This window comes from Phyllopteryx taeniolatus, chromosome 9 (genome assembly GCF_024500385.1).
Source record: "Phyllopteryx taeniolatus isolate TA_2022b chromosome 9, UOR_Ptae_1.2, whole genome shotgun sequence".
Classification (NCBI taxonomy): domain Eukaryota; kingdom Metazoa; phylum Chordata; class Actinopteri; order Syngnathiformes; family Syngnathidae; genus Phyllopteryx; species Phyllopteryx taeniolatus.
Window position 1 is genome coordinate 30,108,695 of NC_084510.1, and position 21,861 is coordinate 30,130,555.

General features: G+C 41.9%; 3 protein-coding genes and 1 non-coding gene across 9 annotated transcripts; 3 read left to right on the plus strand and 1 right to left on the minus strand.

The window, feature by feature from the left end:
* Positions 1-151: 151 nt before the first annotated feature.
* On the minus strand, positions 152-4,615 carry LOC133483960 (uncharacterized). Its single transcript, XM_061785888.1, has 5 exons — positions 3,945-4,615; positions 2,560-2,949; positions 1,777-2,072; positions 1,392-1,519; positions 152-520 (listed from the first exon to the last, which is right to left on the minus strand). The coding sequence occupies exons 1-5, from the start codon at positions 4,072-4,074 to the stop codon at positions 346-348; spliced, it is 1,119 nt and encodes a 372-aa protein (XP_061641872.1). The 5' UTR covers positions 4,075-4,615; the 3' UTR covers positions 152-345.
* A 434-nt stretch (positions 4,616-5,049) lies between these two features.
* LOC133484246 (U6 spliceosomal RNA) lies at positions 5,050-5,155 on the plus strand. Its single transcript, XR_009790330.1, has one exon. It is a non-coding gene; the product is annotated as a U6 spliceosomal RNA (small nuclear RNA).
* Positions 5,156-6,907: 1,752 nt separating this feature from the next.
* On the plus strand, positions 6,908-8,975 carry LOC133483420 (uncharacterized). Of its 4 annotated transcripts, none has more exons than XM_061784624.1 (6): positions 6,908-7,192; positions 7,815-7,895; positions 7,999-8,108; positions 8,293-8,383; positions 8,451-8,573; positions 8,720-8,975. In XM_061784624.1, the coding sequence occupies exons 1-6, from the start codon at positions 7,126-7,128 to the stop codon at positions 8,905-8,907; spliced, it is 660 nt and encodes a 219-aa protein (XP_061640608.1). In that variant the 5' UTR covers positions 6,908-7,125; the 3' UTR covers positions 8,908-8,975. The 4 variants fall into 4 exon arrangements, with proteins under 4 accessions (XP_061640608.1, XP_061640610.1, XP_061640609.1 ...); XM_061784625.1 differs by having other exon boundaries at positions 6,909-7,192; positions 8,312-8,383; XM_061784626.1 differs by lacking the exon at positions 8,451-8,573.
* A 672-nt stretch (positions 8,976-9,647) lies between these two features.
* Positions 9,648-21,774, plus strand: appl1 (adaptor protein, phosphotyrosine interaction, PH domain and leucine zipper containing 1). 3 transcript variants are annotated; one of them, XM_061784622.1, is made up of 22 exons: positions 9,652-9,830; positions 10,999-11,097; positions 11,205-11,264; positions 11,611-11,682; positions 11,772-11,859; positions 11,942-11,983; positions 12,774-12,832; positions 12,912-13,058; positions 13,169-13,251; positions 13,921-14,082; positions 15,352-15,540; positions 16,553-16,595; positions 16,665-16,721; positions 16,798-16,889; positions 16,965-17,144; positions 17,993-18,045; positions 18,144-18,318; positions 18,454-18,490; positions 18,572-18,712; positions 19,375-19,425; positions 19,503-19,595; positions 19,912-21,774. In XM_061784622.1, exons 1-22 carry the CDS (start codon positions 9,777-9,779, stop codon positions 20,056-20,058), a joined length of 2,124 nt encoding a protein of 707 aa, XP_061640606.1. In that variant the 5' UTR covers positions 9,652-9,776; the 3' UTR covers positions 20,059-21,774. The 3 variants fall into 3 exon arrangements, with proteins under 3 accessions (XP_061640604.1, XP_061640606.1, XP_061640607.1); XM_061784623.1 differs by having other exon boundaries at positions 9,654-9,830; positions 16,968-17,144; XM_061784620.1 differs by having other exon boundaries at positions 9,648-9,830; positions 16,553-16,721.
* Positions 21,775-21,861: the final 87 nt, after the last annotated feature.

Consider the following 21,861-nt stretch of genomic DNA (forward strand, 5'->3'; position numbering starts at 1 on the left):
AATTAAATGTATATACTGTATTTTTCGGAATTATATCATTTTAAAACATTTTTTTTCTCCTGTGTGACTGTTTTCACAAAGCGGAAATCATACGAACAACTAAGTGATTTTCCCGATAGAGGGCATTAATAAAAAAAACATTTTACAACCATTTCTTATGCCATGTGTTTATTCTCTACCATTTGGTGATAACAAAAGTGTATAAAAGATGATATAGCATTGTAAAAAGATGAGGGGAAAAAAATCAATCGGGTGTTAGTTTTTTAGATGTTGACACATTGAAGCAACACCAGAACGCTGCCAAGGCTTGAATTGCCATCGAGGGGTCGAAATCAGGGCGAATAATCATTCAAATGATTGTTTTCCCTGTACTTTCGCCACCTTTTTCTTCTTCCAACTTCTCTTCCTGTTTTTGTGGCTTTTAGCCGCCTGCCTGTGCTGGTAGGCGTCCTCCACCAGGGCGCGCCCTCTCAGCGAGTACCTGATGTTGGACCACGTCAGAACCGAGCCTGTGGGCCAGCTTGCAAGACGAAGAAAAAAAAAAAAGGGAGAATTTTTTTAGAAACTTTCCGGTGAATTGTTAGGAAATCGTGAGTACTTTTCATGGGAAATTTTGCTGAAAATATCAGGTAAATTTCTGAAAATTTGCTGAAATATTTTCATGGGAAATCGGGAGGACATTTTCCAGTGACGACCTGGAAAACTTGGCAGAAATGTTTCAGTGCATTTCAGAAGATCTGGTGAACTGCTGGAAAAGTTCAAAAGGAAATTTGGCAGAGAATATTTTCCTAGAAACTTTTCAGAAATTTTCCATAGGAAATTTGACAGAAAATGTCTTGTACATTTCTGAAATTGAATTCATGGAAACTTTAGAAACTCTTCTTAGAAAATTCAGCAGAAAATGTCAGGTAAATTTCGGAATGTTTGGTGATTTGCTGAAATAGTTCCATGGGAAATTTGGTATAAAGTGTCCGGTGAATTCCTGGAAAACATCCTGGAGGGAAATTGACAGCAAATGTCCAACAAAAAAAATCCAAGAAAAAATTTTGTAGGGAATTTGGCGGAAAATATCGGGTAGTTTTCTGAATTTCGGAGATTTGCTGAAATATTTTCATGGGACAGTTGGTGGAAAATTTCGAGTGAATTCCTGGAAAACTTGTAAAACAATGTGTCGGAAATTTTCCAGTAAATTTCAGAAATTTTGGAGCGTTACAGTTACATTTCTGGTAACCTTTAACGGGAAATTGGGTGGAAAAAAATCCAAAGGTTCCTGGTAAATCGTATCAAACTTTTCCATCTGAAATTCTTCAAATCCCTCGTAATGTTTTATGCAAGTCCCAAGTCCTGAAATGAGGAACTTAATTCTGACTTAATTCTGGCGCAGGTCTCACCCGTAGCCGGGCCGGCTCATGTAGTTGAGGATGGTGTTGTACGAAAGCGGGTAATCCCACATCTGCAGGTCCGTCACCTGACCGTCCACACCCGTCATGTCGATCACGGGCTCACCTGACCAAACGTACTGAACGCACGCACGCACACACACGCGCGATTTGAATCAAAAATCAAATGAATATTCCCCCATGGAAATGAATTGAAAGAGGCAGGCGGATCAATAAAAGTGATGGAAAGACAGATGGATTGATGGTTAAATGGATAAACGGACAGACGATGGCTGGCGAGATGTATGTACAGATGGATAGATGGAGGAATGGTAGCTAGATAAACATAGATGGATGACAGAAAGACAGATGGGTGGACGGACAGATAGGCAGACACCTTGTTGGGCGCCATCTTCCTGACGCTCATGTAGGCTCCGCTGAAGACCTGAACGATCCCAGGCACGGTGTCCACGGTGAGGCAGAGTCTGGTCCACAGGTCGTCCCTGATGCCGGGCCACATCCTCACGTTGGCCTTCAGCCTCAAGCTCCAGTAGGACGAGCTCCAGGTCAGCCGGTAGCTGCCGTCGTAGTCCGAGGACAGCGTAAAGGCGGCCGGGCTGGACGGGCTGACGGTGAAGATGCGGGGCGACGACGTCTCAACGTCGAACAGGTAGCGCAGACACACCGTCACACCTTCGGGTTCGGGGAAGGGTCAGTGTGCATAGCGGACTCCCGTAATGTTCTCCGTATCGTAGCGACGCTTTAAAAGAGAGGTCTAGATCGGTCGATGGACGGCGAGATGTACTGTATGCGCAGCTGGATAGATGCATGGAAAGACAGACAGAAGATAAAAGATAGACTGATAGAGTTAGAGGCATGGATAGATAGACAGCTAAATAATGATGGATGGATAGGTAGATGTATAGATGGATGATAAATAGATGATTGATTAATAGAGGGATGATGACAGATGAACGGCTGGATAGAAGCATTATAATAGATGCGTCGAGAGATGGATAGATGGAATAGATTGATGGGTGAAAGTGCAGGTGGATGGATCGATGGTTGTTTAGATGGACAGATGGATCCCTGGTAAATGATAGATGGATAGACAGATGGATGAAAGGATAGAGATGGATAAACAGACAGATGGCTATATCGATAGATGGATTCCTCTCACCTGTAGTCGGGGCCTCTGTAGTCCAGCCGGGGTTGGACGAGGCCGTATAACTGCGTGGGTAGGACCAGCTCGGGTAGTTCCTGGTCGGGTAGTCCCTGGTCGGGTAGGGCCTGGTCGGGTAGTCCCTGGTCGGGTAGGGCCTGGTCGGGTAGTCCCTGGTCGGGTAGGGCCTGGTCGGGTAGTCCCTGGTCGGGTAGGGCCTGGTCGGGTAGTCCCTGGTCGGGTAGGGCCTGGTCGGGTAGTCCCTGGTCGGGTAGGGCCTGGTCAGGTAGTTCCAAGCGTTGTTCCGGCGGAAAGAGAAGTAAGGCGGGTAGAAGGACACTCCTCCTGCTACTCCTCTACCATTAGAAAACAAGGTGATCATCCTCTCGTTTAAATCGGGCGGTGCAGCTGCAGAAGACAAACACAGGTCAATACATCAACAACAAACAATACGAAAACCCTTTCACGTTTTACGCCTTCACTTGTCGCTCGGCAGGATTTGGGATCGAGTTGCATTGCAAAGTCACAATCGGTTCTTATTATCAACTCAAGTCAAATTCTTTCAAGATAAAATCGTCGTGCGCAATGGTTCTGACCAATCGAACAAGAGTTATTGCGTGCGTGATGATATGCAGTGCAACAACATTGTGACTTTTAACAGGGGTTACCTAACATTACCGTTGGTTGTTATAAAACCTTATAGTGTCGCAAAGACGAGCACATTTCTGGAAAATAACGTTTAAAAGTGTGAATGCTGGTCGGATTAGGACGAAGGCAAGGAGAGAAGCCGAAGACGTCGCATTGACGACATTAAGTGCGCAAGCATACAAAGGCTACATGGTGGCAGTGAACTCAGATTGCTTCACAAGCAGCAGCAGTTTGGCAGATGGTCAACAATTTGACCAAAAAAAAAACAGGCTGTCAAGCTGTTTAACTCCGAGTTGAAGTTTTCCAGAAACTAAACAATTACATCATGCATATTTAAAACAAGCGCAAAGCTTCGGCTAACAAATAATGCAAAACTCCGTAGATGGTTTATATTAAGCAATAGCATTCATGTATAACCCGTTAAGTCACAGGTGTCAAACTTGTGGCCCGGGGGCCAGATCCGGCCCGCCACATCATCTTATGTGGCCCGCGAAAGCAAATCAAAATTGCTAATTGTGTTCTAGTGTAGTAACGTTGAAATATTGCACACTTTTTTTTTTTTTTTGTTACCAATCCTCCTTTGAAAAAGAAATGTAAAGGTTGAAAAAAAAATTGGACCCCTCCTCCCCCCTCCCCACTCCTCCAAGCAACAAGGAACAAGATCTACTTTCTTATCCCGGCACTAAAACCAGAGCTTATCAATAACAAAGATTACATTGTACACGTGCAAAGCCATATATGTTCACTAACAGTACCTGTGGTCCACATATCCCCGAGTTCTTGTCCGGACGTTTCCATGACGCCCATCATCATCATCATCACCACCACCACCACCACCATCAGGGTGGACGACGAAGCACTTCTTTTCACCTTCCCCATCTTCATCTTGATGCTCCCTCGCTGCCTCTGTGGAACGTCTGCCTTCTCTGGGGTTGTGTTCACCACGAGTGTGTGAGTGGGCGTGCGTGCGTATGGGGGGGCGACACAGGCACAATTTCACTTCCTCCTTGCTTAACTTTCGTTTCTGCGATTTTCCCCGCATCCTCTTTACTGTGAACACACACACGCACACAGACGAAACTCACCAAGCCCAAACAACTATGTAAAATAAGACACTGTAAGGACAAAAGTGTTGCGGCACTGTTTCACAGGGAGTTAATGAGAACACGCTGGGATTTGAACTCAGAATCTAGAACTGAGGCAGATGTGCAAACCACACATTGATCACACTGTACCAATTTCCTGTGTAATACATTGCAGTGAATCCTTTCTGCGTGAAAGATGAGACGCATATCCGTCTCATCTTTCACGCAGATGATGCGTGTTCGATTCCCGTTCAGTACCGTCCCGATCCGGCATAAAAATGGGTGGGCAATCCGGCGTTAAAAAAAACTGTGCCAAACAAATAATGCGAAGGCCTCGCTGTGGCGATCCAAACAGCGCAAAAAAAAATAATTATTTCAGTTATTTCTTTTTCTTCATGTCTTGAACAAAAGGGCAAATTGGAAACATGGCGGCCTGGTGTAAACGCATGCGCGGAAGAGGTCATGTCGAGGACAGCCAATCACGGCGCTATGTTGGCAAGCTAATTTGCATATATTTCCCACCAGCCTCGTCGATTTTGGCGAACAGACTAAATACAAGGGGACTTCCAAGTCTGTTTCTAGTTGGTTGCTGAGAGTTTTATTCTGCCGATAACGCGTGCTAGCCAAATCGTTGTAATGGCGTGTAATATTTAAATAGTTGTAAAGGTGTGTGTGTGTGTGGGGGGGGGGGGGGGGGGTCCACGATGATCACCGTGACTATGAAGAGTAAACAATTAATAATCTACATATTTCTGACAAGTTCCTTACAGCTAACGTGTTACTTCGGTACACACATGTTAAAATTGGATCGATACAGAGACGATTAGCATGGACCCCTGCGTAAGGTTGACACGCACAATCGTGAAGCGGATCCAAGTTTTTGTTTCATCATTATGTTTAATTCTATTTATTTTAAACCGAAAAATGGAACCACACTGGAGAATATAGCCCCTATTGCTTATCCGGATATTTTCAGTCAATGGACTTCCCTATTTTGTTTTTCCCACAATACAATGTCGCCATCTAACGGACAATTGTGCAAATGACAATAGTAGTCATAAATTAGGGACCGAAGGACAATTAACAATACAGTACAGTTTTTGTCGGTCGCCTTGGTACATTTTCCAGATCAGAATTGAAATTCTCGAAACTACTTGTTCAACCTCAACATCATTGTGTGACTTGTGCGCATGAAAAAGAAGTTTGTCATCGTTGTTGTCGCCTTGTAAATACATCCAAGCAAATGATTGCGTACAATTTGTCCGCTGTTTCCTACATTATCAATTTGCTGATGTCATGTTGATCAAAATGTATTATATCGGGTCTCTGTTGAATAGTGCCACAAGGCCCCACGACATATAGGCATTAGTTCATCGAAATGAAGTAAGTGACATTTATCTGTCGACCCTAATGCCCAAGCCAGGATAAAAATGGGTGGGCATCCGGCGTAAAAACTGCGCCGAACAAATCACGTGGCGACCCCCTGACAGGGAATTGCACTTTTATTCTTTTCTAGCAGTAACTACAAAAGGCCAATAGATGGCAGCATAGCTCTATAAATATTTAAAGTCATTTTTAACGATGAAAAAAATACATCTTTTGTTCACGTTTGCGATGACTTAAGATGTTAAACGGTCATTTTAAGAAGGCAGGATTTCTAAAATAATGAATTTTCCACTGTAACTTTTTTTCCACGTAAAATTCAAATGTATTAAAAAAAAAAACATTTGTTCACAAAATTAAAATGAATCATTTTGGGATGAACCTGCTGAACAGCTTGCACGTTCATGCTTGAAATAATAATATGTAATAAAACATGTATCTAAGATATTTCTTGATCAGCTGTTTCTACGTTTCCAGTTGAGTATTTTATTTGAAGGCCACATAACGCGATTTGTATTCGTGGACGGTAAAGTACAAAACATGATGCGCAGGTTACAACAGTATATTGTGTTGTTGTTTTGCTCCACGTGGAGGAAACCAGCCGGCGGATGTGACGTCACCGCGGGGCGGGGGACGATTCGCGTACTGTAACAGGTCATTAAAAAAATTTAATACAAGAATACGAGATTTAAAAACACACATTTGACAATGCTACAAAATTATGACATAAAGAAATGTTAGATGAAAAATACACAAATATTAGAAAGAAAATATCACCAGAAAAACAAATTAGATGAAAAATACCCACATTTTCGCAAAAGTATCACACGTTGTATGAAAAATGCTGCATGAAAAATACACACATTTTGGAAGAAAATAAACAAATAGCAGAAAAATACACCAGTATTGAATAAAAAATACACACAGACTGGAAGAATACAAATATTCAATAAAAAATACAAATATATTCGACAGTAATAGAAAAGTATCACACATCAAATCCAAATGTATGAGATGAAGGAAAAAAAAGTATTAAAAGAAGAAACAGATATAAAATACACACATTTGATGATAATACTCAAGTACCACACATCAAATGCACTAATATTAGAAAACAATATAAATATTAGACAAATATATTTGAAAGTAATAAATATTAAACAAATATTAGACAAGACATGACGTGACGTACAGTGACGCGTCACTCTGCAGTGAAACACGCGGAGGATATGTCGTCACGTGCAAATGTTTTCACAGTCCAACTTCCGGCCCAAGTCGCATTTGGGAAGCGGAAGTCGCGGTGTTGCAAGCTGGTACTTTTTTGGTTGTTTGTTATTGTTGTTTTTTTTGCCACCGTGTACTCATCTGACATGGACGCCATTGGCACACGCCCCGCCCTGGCCCCCACGCATAAAAAGCCCACCTTGGCACACGTTGGCACACACACTGAAGGCGGCCAAGCACAACTATGGGCGTCTTCATTTCGCGACTTTTTGCCATGTTCACTGCCAAAACTCCTGCCAGGATTCTGATGGGTGAGAGCAACATTTTTCTATTCATACATTGTTACTATTAGGATTACTAATGCTTGGAGTGGTAGAAGTTGCACACTCATTATTATTTTTATTATGACTATTTTGAATGAATAGCGTTCTTCGAGTATAAATCTCATTGTTTTTGTTTGTCTCTTTGGGGTGGTAGAGCACTGGTAATTATTCTAAGTTCTATTTGACATTTTAATGAATTAATGGTCAAGTGACTACATTCTTCTTTTTTTTTTTAAAAAAAAGAAAATTTTAATGTTTTCAAATAGTTATTTAATTTTGCCCCCCCCACGCACCCCCCCCCCCCAAAAAAATAAAAATAAATGCCATGTTGTTGTTTGAAATTCTTGCAAATGAGCACAATTGCAATAAAATGAACTAATGCAGCCTTTACATTTCTAAAGGGACATTTTGTGCAGTTCAGAATGGAGGAAAACCTCCATAGTGATGATTAATCAGTGCCATTGACGGCTGTTGAATTCAAATATCCATGTTAACATGTTTAGGTAACAATGACAACTTACGAGGAGACATTTCGTTTGAATATGTTTGTACTTTGAATGCAAATAATAATGTTGGCTTTTTTTTGTTTTTTTTGTTCGGCGTGTTCTAGTGGGTCTGGACGCTGCCGGTAAAACAACTTTGCTATACCGGATGAAGCTGGCTGAGGTGGTCACCACAATCCCCACCGTGGGTCAGTCCAACAATATGACACCATGAATAATAATAACAACAACAACACGTTTGGAAAATCGTACGATGAAGGAAAAAACAAATCGGGATGGCTTTGTGTGCAGGGTTTAACGTGGAAACGGTTGAATATAAAAACATCTCCTTTACTGTTTGGGACGTCGGCGGGCAAACTGTCATCAGATCGCTGTGGAGACACTATTACACGAACACCAACGTAAGTACACGCTGCTACACGACTACCAATGTACGTACTACTACACGCCGTCGTCATACCGGTCTGCGCACGCGACGACACAAGCGTGAATGTAAGTAACTTACAGAAAGAAAGCAGTGATGCACGAGCGAGTATATTTGGATTTCAAAAGATTCATTTCCATCAATCCTTTTTTTTCCAAAAGTCAACAAACGTGTGTCCAGGGCGTCATCTTCGTGGTGGACTGCAACGACCCTCACAGGCTCAAGGAGGCCGCGGAAGAGCTGCACGGGATGGTAAGTTAGCGATGGATCGACGGTTCGTCGACAACGCGGGTCGTACGTGTCCTTTGTCGCTCGGCAGCTGGAAGACGAGCAGCTGAGTACGGCGGCGTTGCTGGTGTTTGCCAACAAGCAGGACCTCCCTCGGGCCGCGACGGTCGGCGAGGTCGCCGAGGGGCTGCGCCTGGCGGGGGTCACGCAGCCGGTGGGTCGCGAGTGTCACGTGACACCGAGGAGATGAAATCCCTTTTTGATTGTTCACGAAAATAAAATTTCCGATTTGCATTGATTTCTTTCCCCAACGCGTACAAGTGTAAAAAGAAGTTAACCACTGCGTGTGTGTATGTGTAGTATTATGTCCAGGCGTCCTGCGCGGTGAGCGGGTCGGGTCTGGTCGAGGGTCTGGATTGGCTCTCCAAGCAGATCCAGAAGCAGTTGTAGCCGACACGTTGTGGACTTCTTCCTGCCTGGTCCTCACCTCGGCAAATGGTTTCTGGTTCAAGGATCAACCAAATCTAGCTGTTTTATTACGTTTGTGACAAATGTTTGATGGACATTATTCTATTGTACATATTTATTCACAATAAAGTGGCTACGGGTGGACTGATTTGTGTGTTTTATTTTTGAAACTGTATGATCTTTATTCGTTGTAATTCATTTCCTATAAATGACGAGAGTTCTGTTTGGGATGATAAGTGATTGTATGTCTTTATTTTTCGGGTGAATTGGTGATAGCAAAGCATGAATTGATTTGTGTGAATCAAATATTGATTTCAAACATGCAGTACAAAAAAATAAAACAAGAAATACACATTTAAAATATACGTTTAATCCCATACAGAAGCACCTTGACCTGCCGGCCCAGAAAGATGCGGGAAGAAGCTATACTTTAATATTGAGCGTAAATACTTCAAAATGGCAACATTATTGCACAGTTAATGGGAAACTATGACTGTTTAAATGACAATTTAGCACAATGAAATTTTTTTCTCCCTTTCTAACATTTTTTTATATAACACTGACTACATTTCAGATATTGATATTGACAAAAAAGATAAAAGAAGACAACAGAAACTCATTCGGTCAAAGCGGCCGCCATTTTGGCTCTATGTCGTGTGGTTCAACGCAATAAGGGAGATCCTGCTCAGAGCCAAAATGGTACCGTTTGTCCTTTAACCAAAGAGCCAATCAAAAGCATCGACGTTTTCATCTGTCCAATCAAAATCTTGCACGCATTGATCTGTCCAATCAAAATCCGGTTGACACAAAGCGGAGTTGTTTGTGGCTGCTGTGGTGGCTTCCGCGTTGCCCCACGCCCGCCTTCCCAAAAAAACTTAAAAGTGGGAGTTGACAGGCTAATTTGTTGTCCCTTCTGTCGTCAATTGTCATCTGCCATCAAGCAGCAGCCATGCCCGGGATAGAGAAGCTGCCTATCGAAGAGACGCTGGAGGACAGCCCGCAGGTCAAGGGAGAAAAAAAAAAAGCAGTCTTGACTTGTGAAGCTTTCTACTTACACGCTAACGCTAGCCGCTAGCTCGCTGCTATGCTAACAGTAGTGTTTGTCAATAGCTAGCCTCATGCTAACCGCTAGCATCCGGCCGTTGTCAGCATAGATAAAGTGGATAACACTCAATTTCTCCGTGCGGTTGTCCGACCAAAGCTTAAGCAAAACCGACCCAGCTGACACATCAGCTGATGGCTATTTTCCACCGCGACGTCAGGGGAGGGGTCTCCCGCCTGCCTTCTCCGTCCTCCCGTAGCCGCCCGGCTAGCTCCTTCCTGTCATCTTAATGGCTTGACGTGAATGCCACACTGTTGTTGTTGTTTAATCAGACAGAAAGGCATGCAGCAAAATCATGTCGCGTAAATGTAGCTGCCTGCTGTTGTTGTCCAGAAGCACCTGCGGTGACGTCACGGGACGTTCACTTTCTGCTTTTAATTGATCACAAATGAGAAAAAAATGGTGACATCAGGTTTTTCAATGTGCTAATTTTATAATATACTAAGTAAAAATATGTAGGGCAACAGTTCAAGCATTAAGAATGTTACATATACCGAAATTAATGTAATTTTTTTTTTCCCCCCCATGTTTTTCCATGTAGCTGATTGGCTGTGGCCTTAAGAAATGTCTTGTGGTGCAACCATGACTTATCTCAACTCATACATTTTCTAAATATGCTTCATAGTTGTTTTTTTTTTCCTAACAACTTCTTAATATCAACCGTTTATTAACAAAATGCTTGATGTTATTTGAGTTCTTTTCAACAATGTTCTCTTATTTGAGTTCCAAAATGTCATCCCAAATTGCAGTTAATGTATTGTGACCCCACTGGTTGGACCCCCTGACCCTATCAAATTATCACTGCTAGCTAGCTATTCCTCTGCTAACATGACACCTGTGAAGGAGCGCCGGGTGTTTGGGTGCCATTTTAGGGAAAGAGCACAAAACTAGGCGAATAGGTGTGTTTATTATTCAATACATATTTTTAGCTAGGTGTTTTTTTTTTTGTTTTTTTTTTTTCCAATGAATAGTTTTAGCTATGTTCTGCAGAAAAATGTACATGTAAGTGAGGTTGCAAATAGCGATTGGCTGGATTGTCGTGGAAACAAAATCTCTTTCCATTTCGTAGACGCGCTCTCTGTTGGGTGTGTTCGAGGAAGATGCGGCAGCCATGTCCAACTACTGCAACATGCTTTATCAGGCCATGCACAGGATGTATGACGCCCAGGTACACACACACACACACACACAAACACGCACACAATTAAGCTTGACTGGAATAAGCAAATGTGTGTTTTTTTTTTTTTTTTTTTTTTTTTTTTTCTTCCTTCTCAGAATGAGCTGAGTGCTGCAACACATCTTACCTCCAGACTGCTAAAAGAGTACGACAAACAGGTTTGGAACGTTCATATTCATGTTTTGTTGATAGGTTATGTATATTTTTGGTTGTCAAAACTGTTTTACAGCGACATGTTCATTAAAAACCCACCCCAAATGGTCAGCTTTACCACCAGAAATATAGAGCCATGTTTTACCCGTGTGTTGTATGTGACAACAGCGGCCACATGTGTGTTGTTTCCATTGTTTTTGCCCCTGCACATTTCAAACTTTCTTTGTGTGAATTAGGGTTGCACAAGATACCGGTATTAAAAAAGTTCCGCGATACCTCGCTGTCAATAATTATATGATGCCACACCCTTTTCAGGGCAATAAAGCAATAATCCCGTTTGTTGTCTTTTAGCGTTTTCCTTTAGGCGGCGACGACGAGGTGATGAGCTCCACCCTGCAGCAGTTTGCGAAAGTCATTGACGAGGTGAGTGTATGACATGTCGTCTTCTTCACCATGCGTTCAAAACGTCTTCCTCTGTGTTTTTTTTTTTTTTTTTTTTTTTGTTCGACCAGCTGAGCTCCTGTCACGCCGTCTTGTCTACCCAGCTGGCGGATGCCATGATGTTCCCCGTAACGCAGTTCAAAGAAAGAGACCTCAAGGGTATTTGGGCAATAAATATAATGTCATATATAATCTTTTAGGCATAAAACATTACCCGGGTTTATTTTTTTTGTCCCTCCAGAGATCCTAACTCTGAAGGAAGTCTTCCAAATATCCAGTGATGGTAAGTTACCTTCCATGACTGAGACTGCTAATGTTTTAACACATACAAATATTATAAATAAAAATACACAAATATTAGAAAAATATACCAACCTTGGAGAAACAAAAAAATATATTTTTTAATGAGACATAACAATCTGAACTTATTAAACAAAAATATTCGCTGAAATAATTAGGCAAAAAATAAAAATAAAATATATAAAATATACTAATACTAGAGTAAAATATTGAACAAAACAGATAAATTATAAAAATACAATGAATATTTTTGAAAATATAGAAACATTAAAAAGACAAAAATAACACATATTAGAAAAATAATATACCAATATTCGAGAAGAATAAAAGAAAAAAATATCAATGAAAAAAAAAGAATAGACAAAAAGCAAAATTATTGAATAAAAAAATCGGCCCAAAAAAAATACTCGACAAATATGCAAATACTAAAAAGAGAAAATAATATTAAGAAAAAATAAGTATATCAATAATAATAAATACAATAAAATTAGACTAAAATATAATAATAAATTACAAAATGTATTCAGCAAATGCCGTTTGTTGCACTGCCACCATAGAGCGTGCTTGCATCTCAAATCTGTGCTCGCAAGTCAAAGCAAAAAGAAAAAGAAAATTGGCCAAAAATACTCAGAGGTCACGTCACTCGTATCTCAAGGCATCGCTGCACTTCTGTCCACTTGTTTTGAGCCCGGTCAGTAACACTTCCAAGCAGTGGGGGGCGCTCTGCAGCAAATAAATCCCGATCCTCATCGGTGGCCTTGTTGTTCATACAGATCACGACACCGCCATCAACAGATACAGCCGCCTGTCCAAGAGGAAGGACAATGACAAGGTAGCTCCTCCGAGCGCGAATGTGTGCTGGAGGAAGTCGACCACGTTGTTGTTGTTGTTGTCGTCGTCGTGCGTGGCAGATGCGCGCCGAGGCGGTGGAGGACGTGTACACGTCGCGCAAGAAGCAGCACCAGACCATGATGCACTACTTCTGCTCGCTCAACACGCTGCAGTACAAGAAGAAGACGGCGCTGCTGGAGCCGCTGCTGGGATACATGCAGGCGCAAGTGCGGAGGACCAACCTGCTGGAATGCAAATGCCAGAAATCAATCCGTTTCAGGAGTTACTTACCGTATTTCTTTATTTTTTTTATTTTTTTTTTTTCTCTCATCTGCAGATCAGTTTCTTTAAGCTGGGCTCGGAAAACCTCAGCCAGCAGTGGGAGGACTTCCTGGCCACCATCGGAAGCAGCGTCCAGAAGTAAGAAGCTTCTCGCGACACAATTCCAGATCACGATTATAGCGATGAAAGGGAATACGTCAGAAATTTGCCCATGGAATGCGAAACATTAGGTACACATGCGCACGCTAAGAACTCGTGACCAAAAATGTCTAGAAAAAACATAAATGTTAGACAAAAATACACGATTGTTAGAAGAAAAAAAAAGAAAAACTTAAGTTAAAAAAAAACAAAAAACCATACAACCAATATGAGAATATCATACCCAAATATGAGAACGAAATTAGAAAGCTACAACAAAAATATACCAAAACATTAGATTACATTACAGAAATGCACAAATGTTAGAAAAAAAAAATGGCAAAAAGATTGGCAGAAAATACAAAAATATTTCACATTACAAAAACAATGCAATAATACTTGACAATGTTTTGATGGAAAATACACAAATATTAGAAGGAAATATGGAAATATTTACAACACAAAATGCACAAGTTTTAGAAAAATATAATAATAATTTCAGCTATAATATTATATACAGTAAATTTCACATGTGCTGTAACGTTTGTCTTCGCTGTCCGAGTCTTCAGCTACTCCGAGACGCCAGATATGGCAGTACCGATAATTCAAACTGTGTGTGTGTGTCTGTGTGTGCGCGTGCGTGTGTCTTTGTGTGTGTGTGTGCATTAGCGTCCGCCGGGAAATGGAGAAGGAGGTGGGCCAGATGCAGGAAACCATCGAACAGATGGAAAGGTCATGTGACCCGCTGTACGCACCTTGTGACCCTGACCCGCTCCACTCGCCCGTGTGCCGCAACCTCACTCAGAAGCAGGGCTACCTCTACATTCGCAAGTACGTACACTGAAACAAGGTCCACTGCACAGTGCTGCGCCATTATTTGGTTTCAATCGATTATTCAAAAATAAAAAAAATAAAAATCTTTTAATGACTTCTATAGGTCAAAGAACGTCCCCAGTGACGTCCACTGCTTACACTAACAACATGGCTGCGAAAAGAGCGGAGCGAGTTTTCAAAAGCACAGTGAAATTAGTTACTTTCTTGACTCTGGTAGTGACTATTTGTCAAAAAAAGCAACTAGCACCTTTACCCCCCGCTAAGGGTTAGCCAGTTAACAGCCAGCCGCTAACCTCCTCCAACAACGGCCAACTACGCTTTCATTCGCTGACGCGCATGCGTCACTCACCATTTCAGACGCACATACTCAGTCACCGATACTACAGTGTACAACATCAGGATGGTGACCCTAAGTGGACAAAAATAATACCTACCCCTCACATGCACTTTGTTATTGTGTTGGTATTGTTGCTTAGTTATACAAAATCGATTAATCAATCAGTAGCATACCCTCTTTTAAAAATATTCGTTAGCTGGAGGCTATTAAAGCTGCGGTACGTAGTTTCTGTCGTCCCCCATAGGCTGGAATTCTGCGTTACAACAACCGAGCCGTCGCTTTGATATGATGTCGGCTACGGCTAGCCCCGCCTCCCCATCCTGTGATCTAGATCGTTTCAATTCTGTTTTGAAGGGCAGCAGTTGAGGAAAAAAGATGGATTCTTCGGAAGAGGTAACTATCGTAGGAGTATTTTCTCCTGCTAAAACACGAACTAATATGTTTAGTTAGTGTTTTACCAACAGGAGACAAGAAGCCTCGCCCCTCGCGTTGCTATGTAAAATGTGTTTTCCGGCACGTCGTTTCCAGTGCGTCAGCGCGGGTTGCCAGTTGACATGAAATATAAAAGATCAAATATTGTTAGAGGAGCTGATAAGCGTAATCAGCATTGTGTCATCAGCTCTAGGAGTGGCTTGGGTGGAAAAAAAACAACAACAACCAAAAACAATAAAAGTTATCCCAAGTTTCAAAGCTTATTTGGTATCGGGAGAAATGAAGTAAATCCCAGAAGGGAGCCAAGAATATCATTGTCGTTTATATTTTCGAAAAGCAAAGTGGCAAAATCGATTTACAATCAGAAACTGGAATTTTTGCAGGTCGTGGGAAAAACCTGAGATTTTATTTTAAGTGTATCTAGCTTGCGGCCCCACCGCAGTATAATAAAAGGGAGTGACTTTTTTTTTGTTTTTTTGCACCCGTGATTCCCACAGTAAGACGGGCCTGGTGTCGACATCGTGGGAGCGTCAGTACTTCTTCACGCAGGGGGGCAACCTGATGCAGCAGGGCCGCGCGGAAGTGGCGGGCGGCCTGGTCACCGACCTGGACAACGCCTCCGTCATGGCGGTGGACTCTGACGACCGCCGCTTCTGCTTCCAGGTCACGTCCTTCGACGGCAGGAAGTAAGTAAGAGCCGGCCCGCGCCGCTGGACGCTCGGTGGCGATACCTTGTGTTTTTTTTCTGCATTATTTGGATTCGCATTACAAAATGGATTCAATTGTCCTCTTTCTTTAAAATTCGACATGTAATGCTTAAGGGGAAAAACATTATAATTTTTTTTGAATTGTTTCAAATTCATACAAAATAAAAACAACTTAACAATCACATGCTTATAAGTACTCGCTCTTTCAATGTTTTCACATTTTATTTTACTGTGATATTTCAGTTGATTAAATGATCCTTTTCTATTAAAATTCTACACACAAAATACACACATATTCGCAAATCATCACAAAATTACATATTAAAATGGAAAAGTCTTAAGATAAAACGTCTCATATTACAACAATATACAGAATACTGTTCAAATAAATTGCACACAAATATTAGAAGAGAATAAATGAATATTAGAAAAGGATAAGCGGTACAGAAAATGAATGAATATTAGAAGAAAATACATAAATGGTATTAAACAATTATCAGAATTTATTATTATTATTTTTTTAATTGGACAAATTTACAACAATGTTAGCAGAAACATACACATTCTTACAAATACTGACCACATTTTAGACATTTATTTCATGTACTCAGAAATACACGACCACAAATAGTGGGAGAGGGTTGCGAATAACGAAAATCTGTTTTTGTTTTTAATTTTTTTTTTTTTTTTTTTTTAAATCCGCCAATAGGTGAATCCGAGGTTTACTGAACCATGATTCTACTGTATTACAAAAATATTTGACATAAAATACAAATCTATTGAATGAAAATTAGAGAAATATTAGAAAACATAGAAAATTGATTGGCAAAAATATAAGACGAAAGCTAGAATAATCATGATTGCTGTCACGGAGGCTGCCTTGTGCCATATTTCATAGCAGTGTCGCGTGTGCACGTTGACTGGGAAAATATCTTTGAAACGTTTGCAGATGTTTCAACTTTTTTTTTTTTTTTGGTTTGTGTTGCGTCAGAGTGGTGACACTGCAGGCGGAGAGCCGGAAGGACTGCGAGGAGGTAATAAAGTCGCTTGAGTTGTTGTCGATGGCTCTTCTCTCACCGCGTCTTTTTTGCTCTTCTCGCCAGTGGATCGCTACCATCAACAACATCTCCAGACGCATATACCTGAGCGAAAACGCAGAGGTGCGCGTGCGTGCGTGCGTGCTTGCGTGAGACAAAAAAACGCTTGTTCTCAACTGACGTCGCGTTCCACCGACAGGAAGTGGCGGCCAGAGTCAACCAATCGGCTATTGAGGCGGTGACGCCGTCGCCGTCCTTCCAGCAGAGACACAACAGCATGCGGCCTGGCAGGTCTGTGTGTGTGTGTGTGTTACACACTCGAACGCCTAGCGTAAAAAAACGCTCCCCTCACTTACCTCATGGCAGCAGGGGCGGCGTGGGCCGAACCGGCAGCATCAGCTCGATGGGCTCCGAGCCGTCGCTCGCCCGCTCTGCCCTCTCGTTAGACGCCCTGGTTGCCCCGGAAACGCCCATCCAGTTTGACATCATCTCCCCTGTCAGCGAGGAGAACGCCGGGCACGGCAAGACGACAGCGCAGGCTGGCAGGTACCAGTTCTTATTATAGTGTTCCTGTTATTACTAATACTACTACAACTCAATAATAATAGCGGTATATATTATACAATAAGTTTAATACATAATAAATAAATAAAATTCTGCGCGTGACAAATTCATGCTACTGTGATTCTAGCCTTTTTGAATGATGAAACTTCTCATCAGTCAATATTTGTAATTTTTAACAATCTAAATTCGTTGCAACACATATTTTTCTTCTTTATTTTATATATATATATATATATATATATATATAAGAATTCTAGCGTATTCATCAACCCTAGTGAGGATAAGCGGTACAGAAAATGGATGGATGATTTAAGTCAATGAATATTGTTGTAATCAAATATAAATATGTAGTGTATACTGTAGATCAGTTTTATTCTCGATGTATGGGTGTGTAGTAAATTGATAATAATAATAATTTTTCAGTTTTTGGGGTAATTCACTGAAGAGTTTCTTATTTTAATAACATTTTCAAAAACTACATTGTCATTTCAATGCGTAAATATAATATTATTGAGATATTTGTGAATATATTCTAAGGTTAAATTCCATTTTAAAAATATATTCATCATTATTCTATGTATATAAAAATCTAATCTTACAGAATATTCTCAATTAATTGAAAGTGTTTCCATTTTTATTGATTACGCTTATCAGTCACGATGTTCTCTTGATGATGATTCTCAATTGTGAGTTTTCTGTGCTGATGAGCTGCTGCGGAATCCATTTTGGACGTTTACAAAATGGCTTCTTGGGCAAAGCCAGTGTTGAAATACAATGTGTTTTTTATTAGTGTGCAGTAGTTTTGTGTGTGTGTGCCTTTGTACCCACAGGAGAAGTAATCCGTTTGGCGAGTCGGGTGACAAAACACCGGAGGACGGCGAAGGTATGCTACGCTCCCCGAGGACTCGTGACTGCCCCTTGTGGCCTGGAGATGACGTACGCGTATTTGCTGTGGACACATTTTGGGTGGGAATGTTCCAGACTCGATCCTGCACCAGCTCTTCATCGTCCGCTTCCTGGGCTCCATGGAGGTGAAGAGCGCCGAGTCGGCGGACGTCATCCCCGAGACCATGCGGCAGATCCTGGCGGCGCGCGCCATTCACAACATCTTCAGGATGACCGAGTCGCACCTGCTCGTCACCTGCGACTGCCTCAAGTAACAAGCCCTCCTCATTCGTGTGTTGCAATATACACTGATACCCTCCGTTTGAAGTGCTTTGTTGCCATTTGGTGGTATGTACATTACAATTCCAAACCTCTTTTGCATTTTTTTTATTTTTTTTCTCCGGAGGCTCATCGACCCGCAGACGCAAGTGACTCGACTCGGGGTAGGTCCACGCTGGCGTACGTCACGCGCAGGCCGCCGCCGTTCGCCCTGCGACCACTGTGTGTTTTGTGTTCTCCACCAGTTCCCTTTGTCCAGCGTGCTCCAGTCGTCGTCGCACCAGGACAACAAGCGGCTGTTTGGATTCATCCTGCGCTCGGCCAGCGGGCATCCTGACGGGCGAGCTGTCTGCTACATCTTGGAGTCAAACGACGATGGCGAGAAGGTTGAGCGAGAGCACGTAGTTTTGCATAGTTTTGTTATTTTACAGCCATATTCCAAAATTGCTTGGATTAAAATTCTCTACATAATGTTGCAAAGGTCCACCAATGTTTTTGTAAATTTCTGCACATTAAAAAAAAAAGAGAGAAAAATAACTCAATTAAGTGTACATACGGAGTCACTTGCTTTACAGCCATGTTCCAAAATCTATTAAATAATTATTATCCCTTTTTTAAATTCTTCACATATTACCCCATAATGAAAAAGTGAAGAGAATTTATTTTTTATTTATTTATTTTTTTCCCCCAAATGTATTAACTATAAAAATAACAGCAGCATTCCAAAATAAGGTGAATAATTTCTTTCTCTTAAAATTGTACGCACACAGCAACAACATTTTTGGAAATGTTTGCAGATGTATTCAACAATAACGTTAATATTGCATGTGTGTCATTAATTGTCCACTTCCCTTTTTTTCTCCACATTTTGCTATTTACAATCGTTTTCCAAAATTGATGAAATTGTCCTTTTTTTCCCCCTTAAAATTGCACACATAATCACCTATATTGACAAAGTGGCCAAATAGTTTTAAGAAAACTAATTGTGCTCATTTATTAAAATTAAAAGAACGTAATCAATCCATTGCCGCTTGTGGTTTTCTTTCAGATCTGCGACAGCATCGGGCTGGCCAAGCAGATCGCCCTCCACTCGGCGCTGGTGAGTTTCACGTTTACCTTTTTGAAGAAGAAAATGAATGAATTTGTGATTTCTTACCGAGCGGTGTGGCGTCGCAGGACCGCGATGCGGCGGAGAAGCGCAAGGAGCAGCACAAAGCCAAAGAGAAGCAGCAGGAGGAGGAGCTCAGCAAGCAGAGACAGATCGAGAAGGTGACGTCGTCTTCTGCCGCTTTGGCACCCACGGGGAAATGTGATTGGTTAAAGAAACGCTCCCATTGCTAACATAGTTGAAGTTACATCTGCTCTGGGCAGATTACATTGACGGTGAGGCTGAAATGTGATTGGACAACAAAAATGTAGCATCCGCATACACGTACTGCAAGCGGTGTAGCCAAGAGATGCGGTACCAAATAAAGACAATAGATAAAGTCGCGAGGCCGGAGGTGGTCCGCAATCAGGTGGAGGCGGGCGCCGGCGAATTTTCCACGCAGGCTGTTTCACAAAGTGTTTCGGTGATGTCGTCCAGGACCTGGAGGAGCAGAGCCGCCTCATCGCCGCCTCAAGCCGTCCCGCCGGGGCCGACGGACACTTTGTGGTACTGAGCAACAGCCAATCGGAGGATAGCGACGCCGGCGGGGAGGAGGGCAAGAAGAAGGGCGAGTCCGACGCCTAGCAACGCACACGCCCAAAAATGGGTACGAAGCCTCTGCCCGTCCAGCCCAAGTTCAGGAATCAACACCCGCCCGTCCGGGCTGCCTGGGGATGAAAAACAAGTTTGTCACAGACTTTTGTTTTAGTTGTTTTTAAAGAGCTTTTTATACTGCCGCAACTATAGCTATACAACAGTCTAGTTTCCTATTTCTTTTCGTAACCATTTTGTCCAGAAAATTCTCGAAAGTCCTTCCTGGCTGTTTGTCGGCTTCCTGCACTGTTTTGCGAGCGGCCGGTTATTCCGGCGCACGTATGAGGCCCAATCTCTATGTCAGTGTTTCCCAACCTTTATTGAGCCAAGGCACGTATTCCACGTGAGGAAAAAGCCAGCAAACAAAAATGTCGCACCAAGTACAGTGAAGAATTTGGAGTTGGACATTGACTGTTCTTGTGCTCAGGCCAAAGCATTAAAAATTTTCCTTTGGAGCCATCTTGTGGCATCTACAGCCAATTACAGTACAGTATAAACCTTTCGGGTGGGGCAGTGTCCGTTAACTTGCCGATTTATGCTATTTGGGGGGGGGGGGGGGGGGGCTCGGTCTTGTAAATGGTGGACTCCTTTTAGGGCGGGTGGACACCTTCCAGACACACCCGCCTGGGCTCAAACTATTAGGGGAAAAAAAAAATAACTTTTTAGAAAATAGTTTTACCCCATCCCCACACTTAAGCGAGTTAAACTTGTTCAAACACAACACACTTTTTAACGCTTTTCTTAGCACCTGTTCTCACTCGCTTGTTGTCAAGAAATGGAGACTGGTATAACATCACTTTGTTGAAACAAAAAGAAGACTCCGAACAAGAGGCACAGCGTGCTTGCTTCAAGCCCTTTGTCCTTCCCAGCTGTAAAGTTGACGAGAAAAATAAAAAAAAGAATTAAACATTATTTAAGCACCTAAATGTTCAACCAACCCATATAATTAAATCTTAACAAAAGTCAGCGAGACGCATGGAGCAGCAACACATACAAACAGGGGTACATTCTCAATCCTCTGTGGGAACTACTATCACTGGAAATTAATTGGGGCCTTTGTTGATCAAGCTACGTCTGTGCCAATATGGCACAACGTGGCGCTACTACACTGAAGGCATGAGACTACCAATTCGGACTTGCCTATATACTGTAAAGGCCCATGAAAAAAACGATGATTTAAAACCTGCGACCAATGAACCGCGATATTACTGGGGAACACCTTTAGTGAAATAATGATGTCATCTCCATTTACTCACAAATTGACTTTTGTGTGTCATATACTTTTTCTCTTGTATAAACGGCAACACAGGATAATAATGTACTGCCTGCCATCTAGTGGAAGAGCGTTTAATTATTCTGCCTGTCACAGACAAACAAAGAAAAAAAAAAATGAGAGAGAGCCTGAACGCACCACGGCCAAAACACTATCCTGTATTTCAATGACTAACCAAACAAGTCATGGGCGTGACACGGCAATAAAGTCACAACAACTAGGATGATGATTGATTATAAACCTTGCAACTTTCTGAGCATCAAAAAGAAGAAAATGTTTACTGATGATCGTGCGGGTCATTTTGTTGGTGGTTTTGTTTTGTTCGTGTTGACCGTTAGGCACCTTACCGATGTCATGTTGGATTGTACATGTACGCCTCATGATCAATGTCTCTAGTTTGTGTCATTTAACAAATGAATAAAGCACTAACTCCACCCACCTGGCTCGCGTGTGTGACATATCAAATGCACCCTTCATTGAAAGACACACACACACAAAGGCACAGCTGTTAGTTTTTGTTG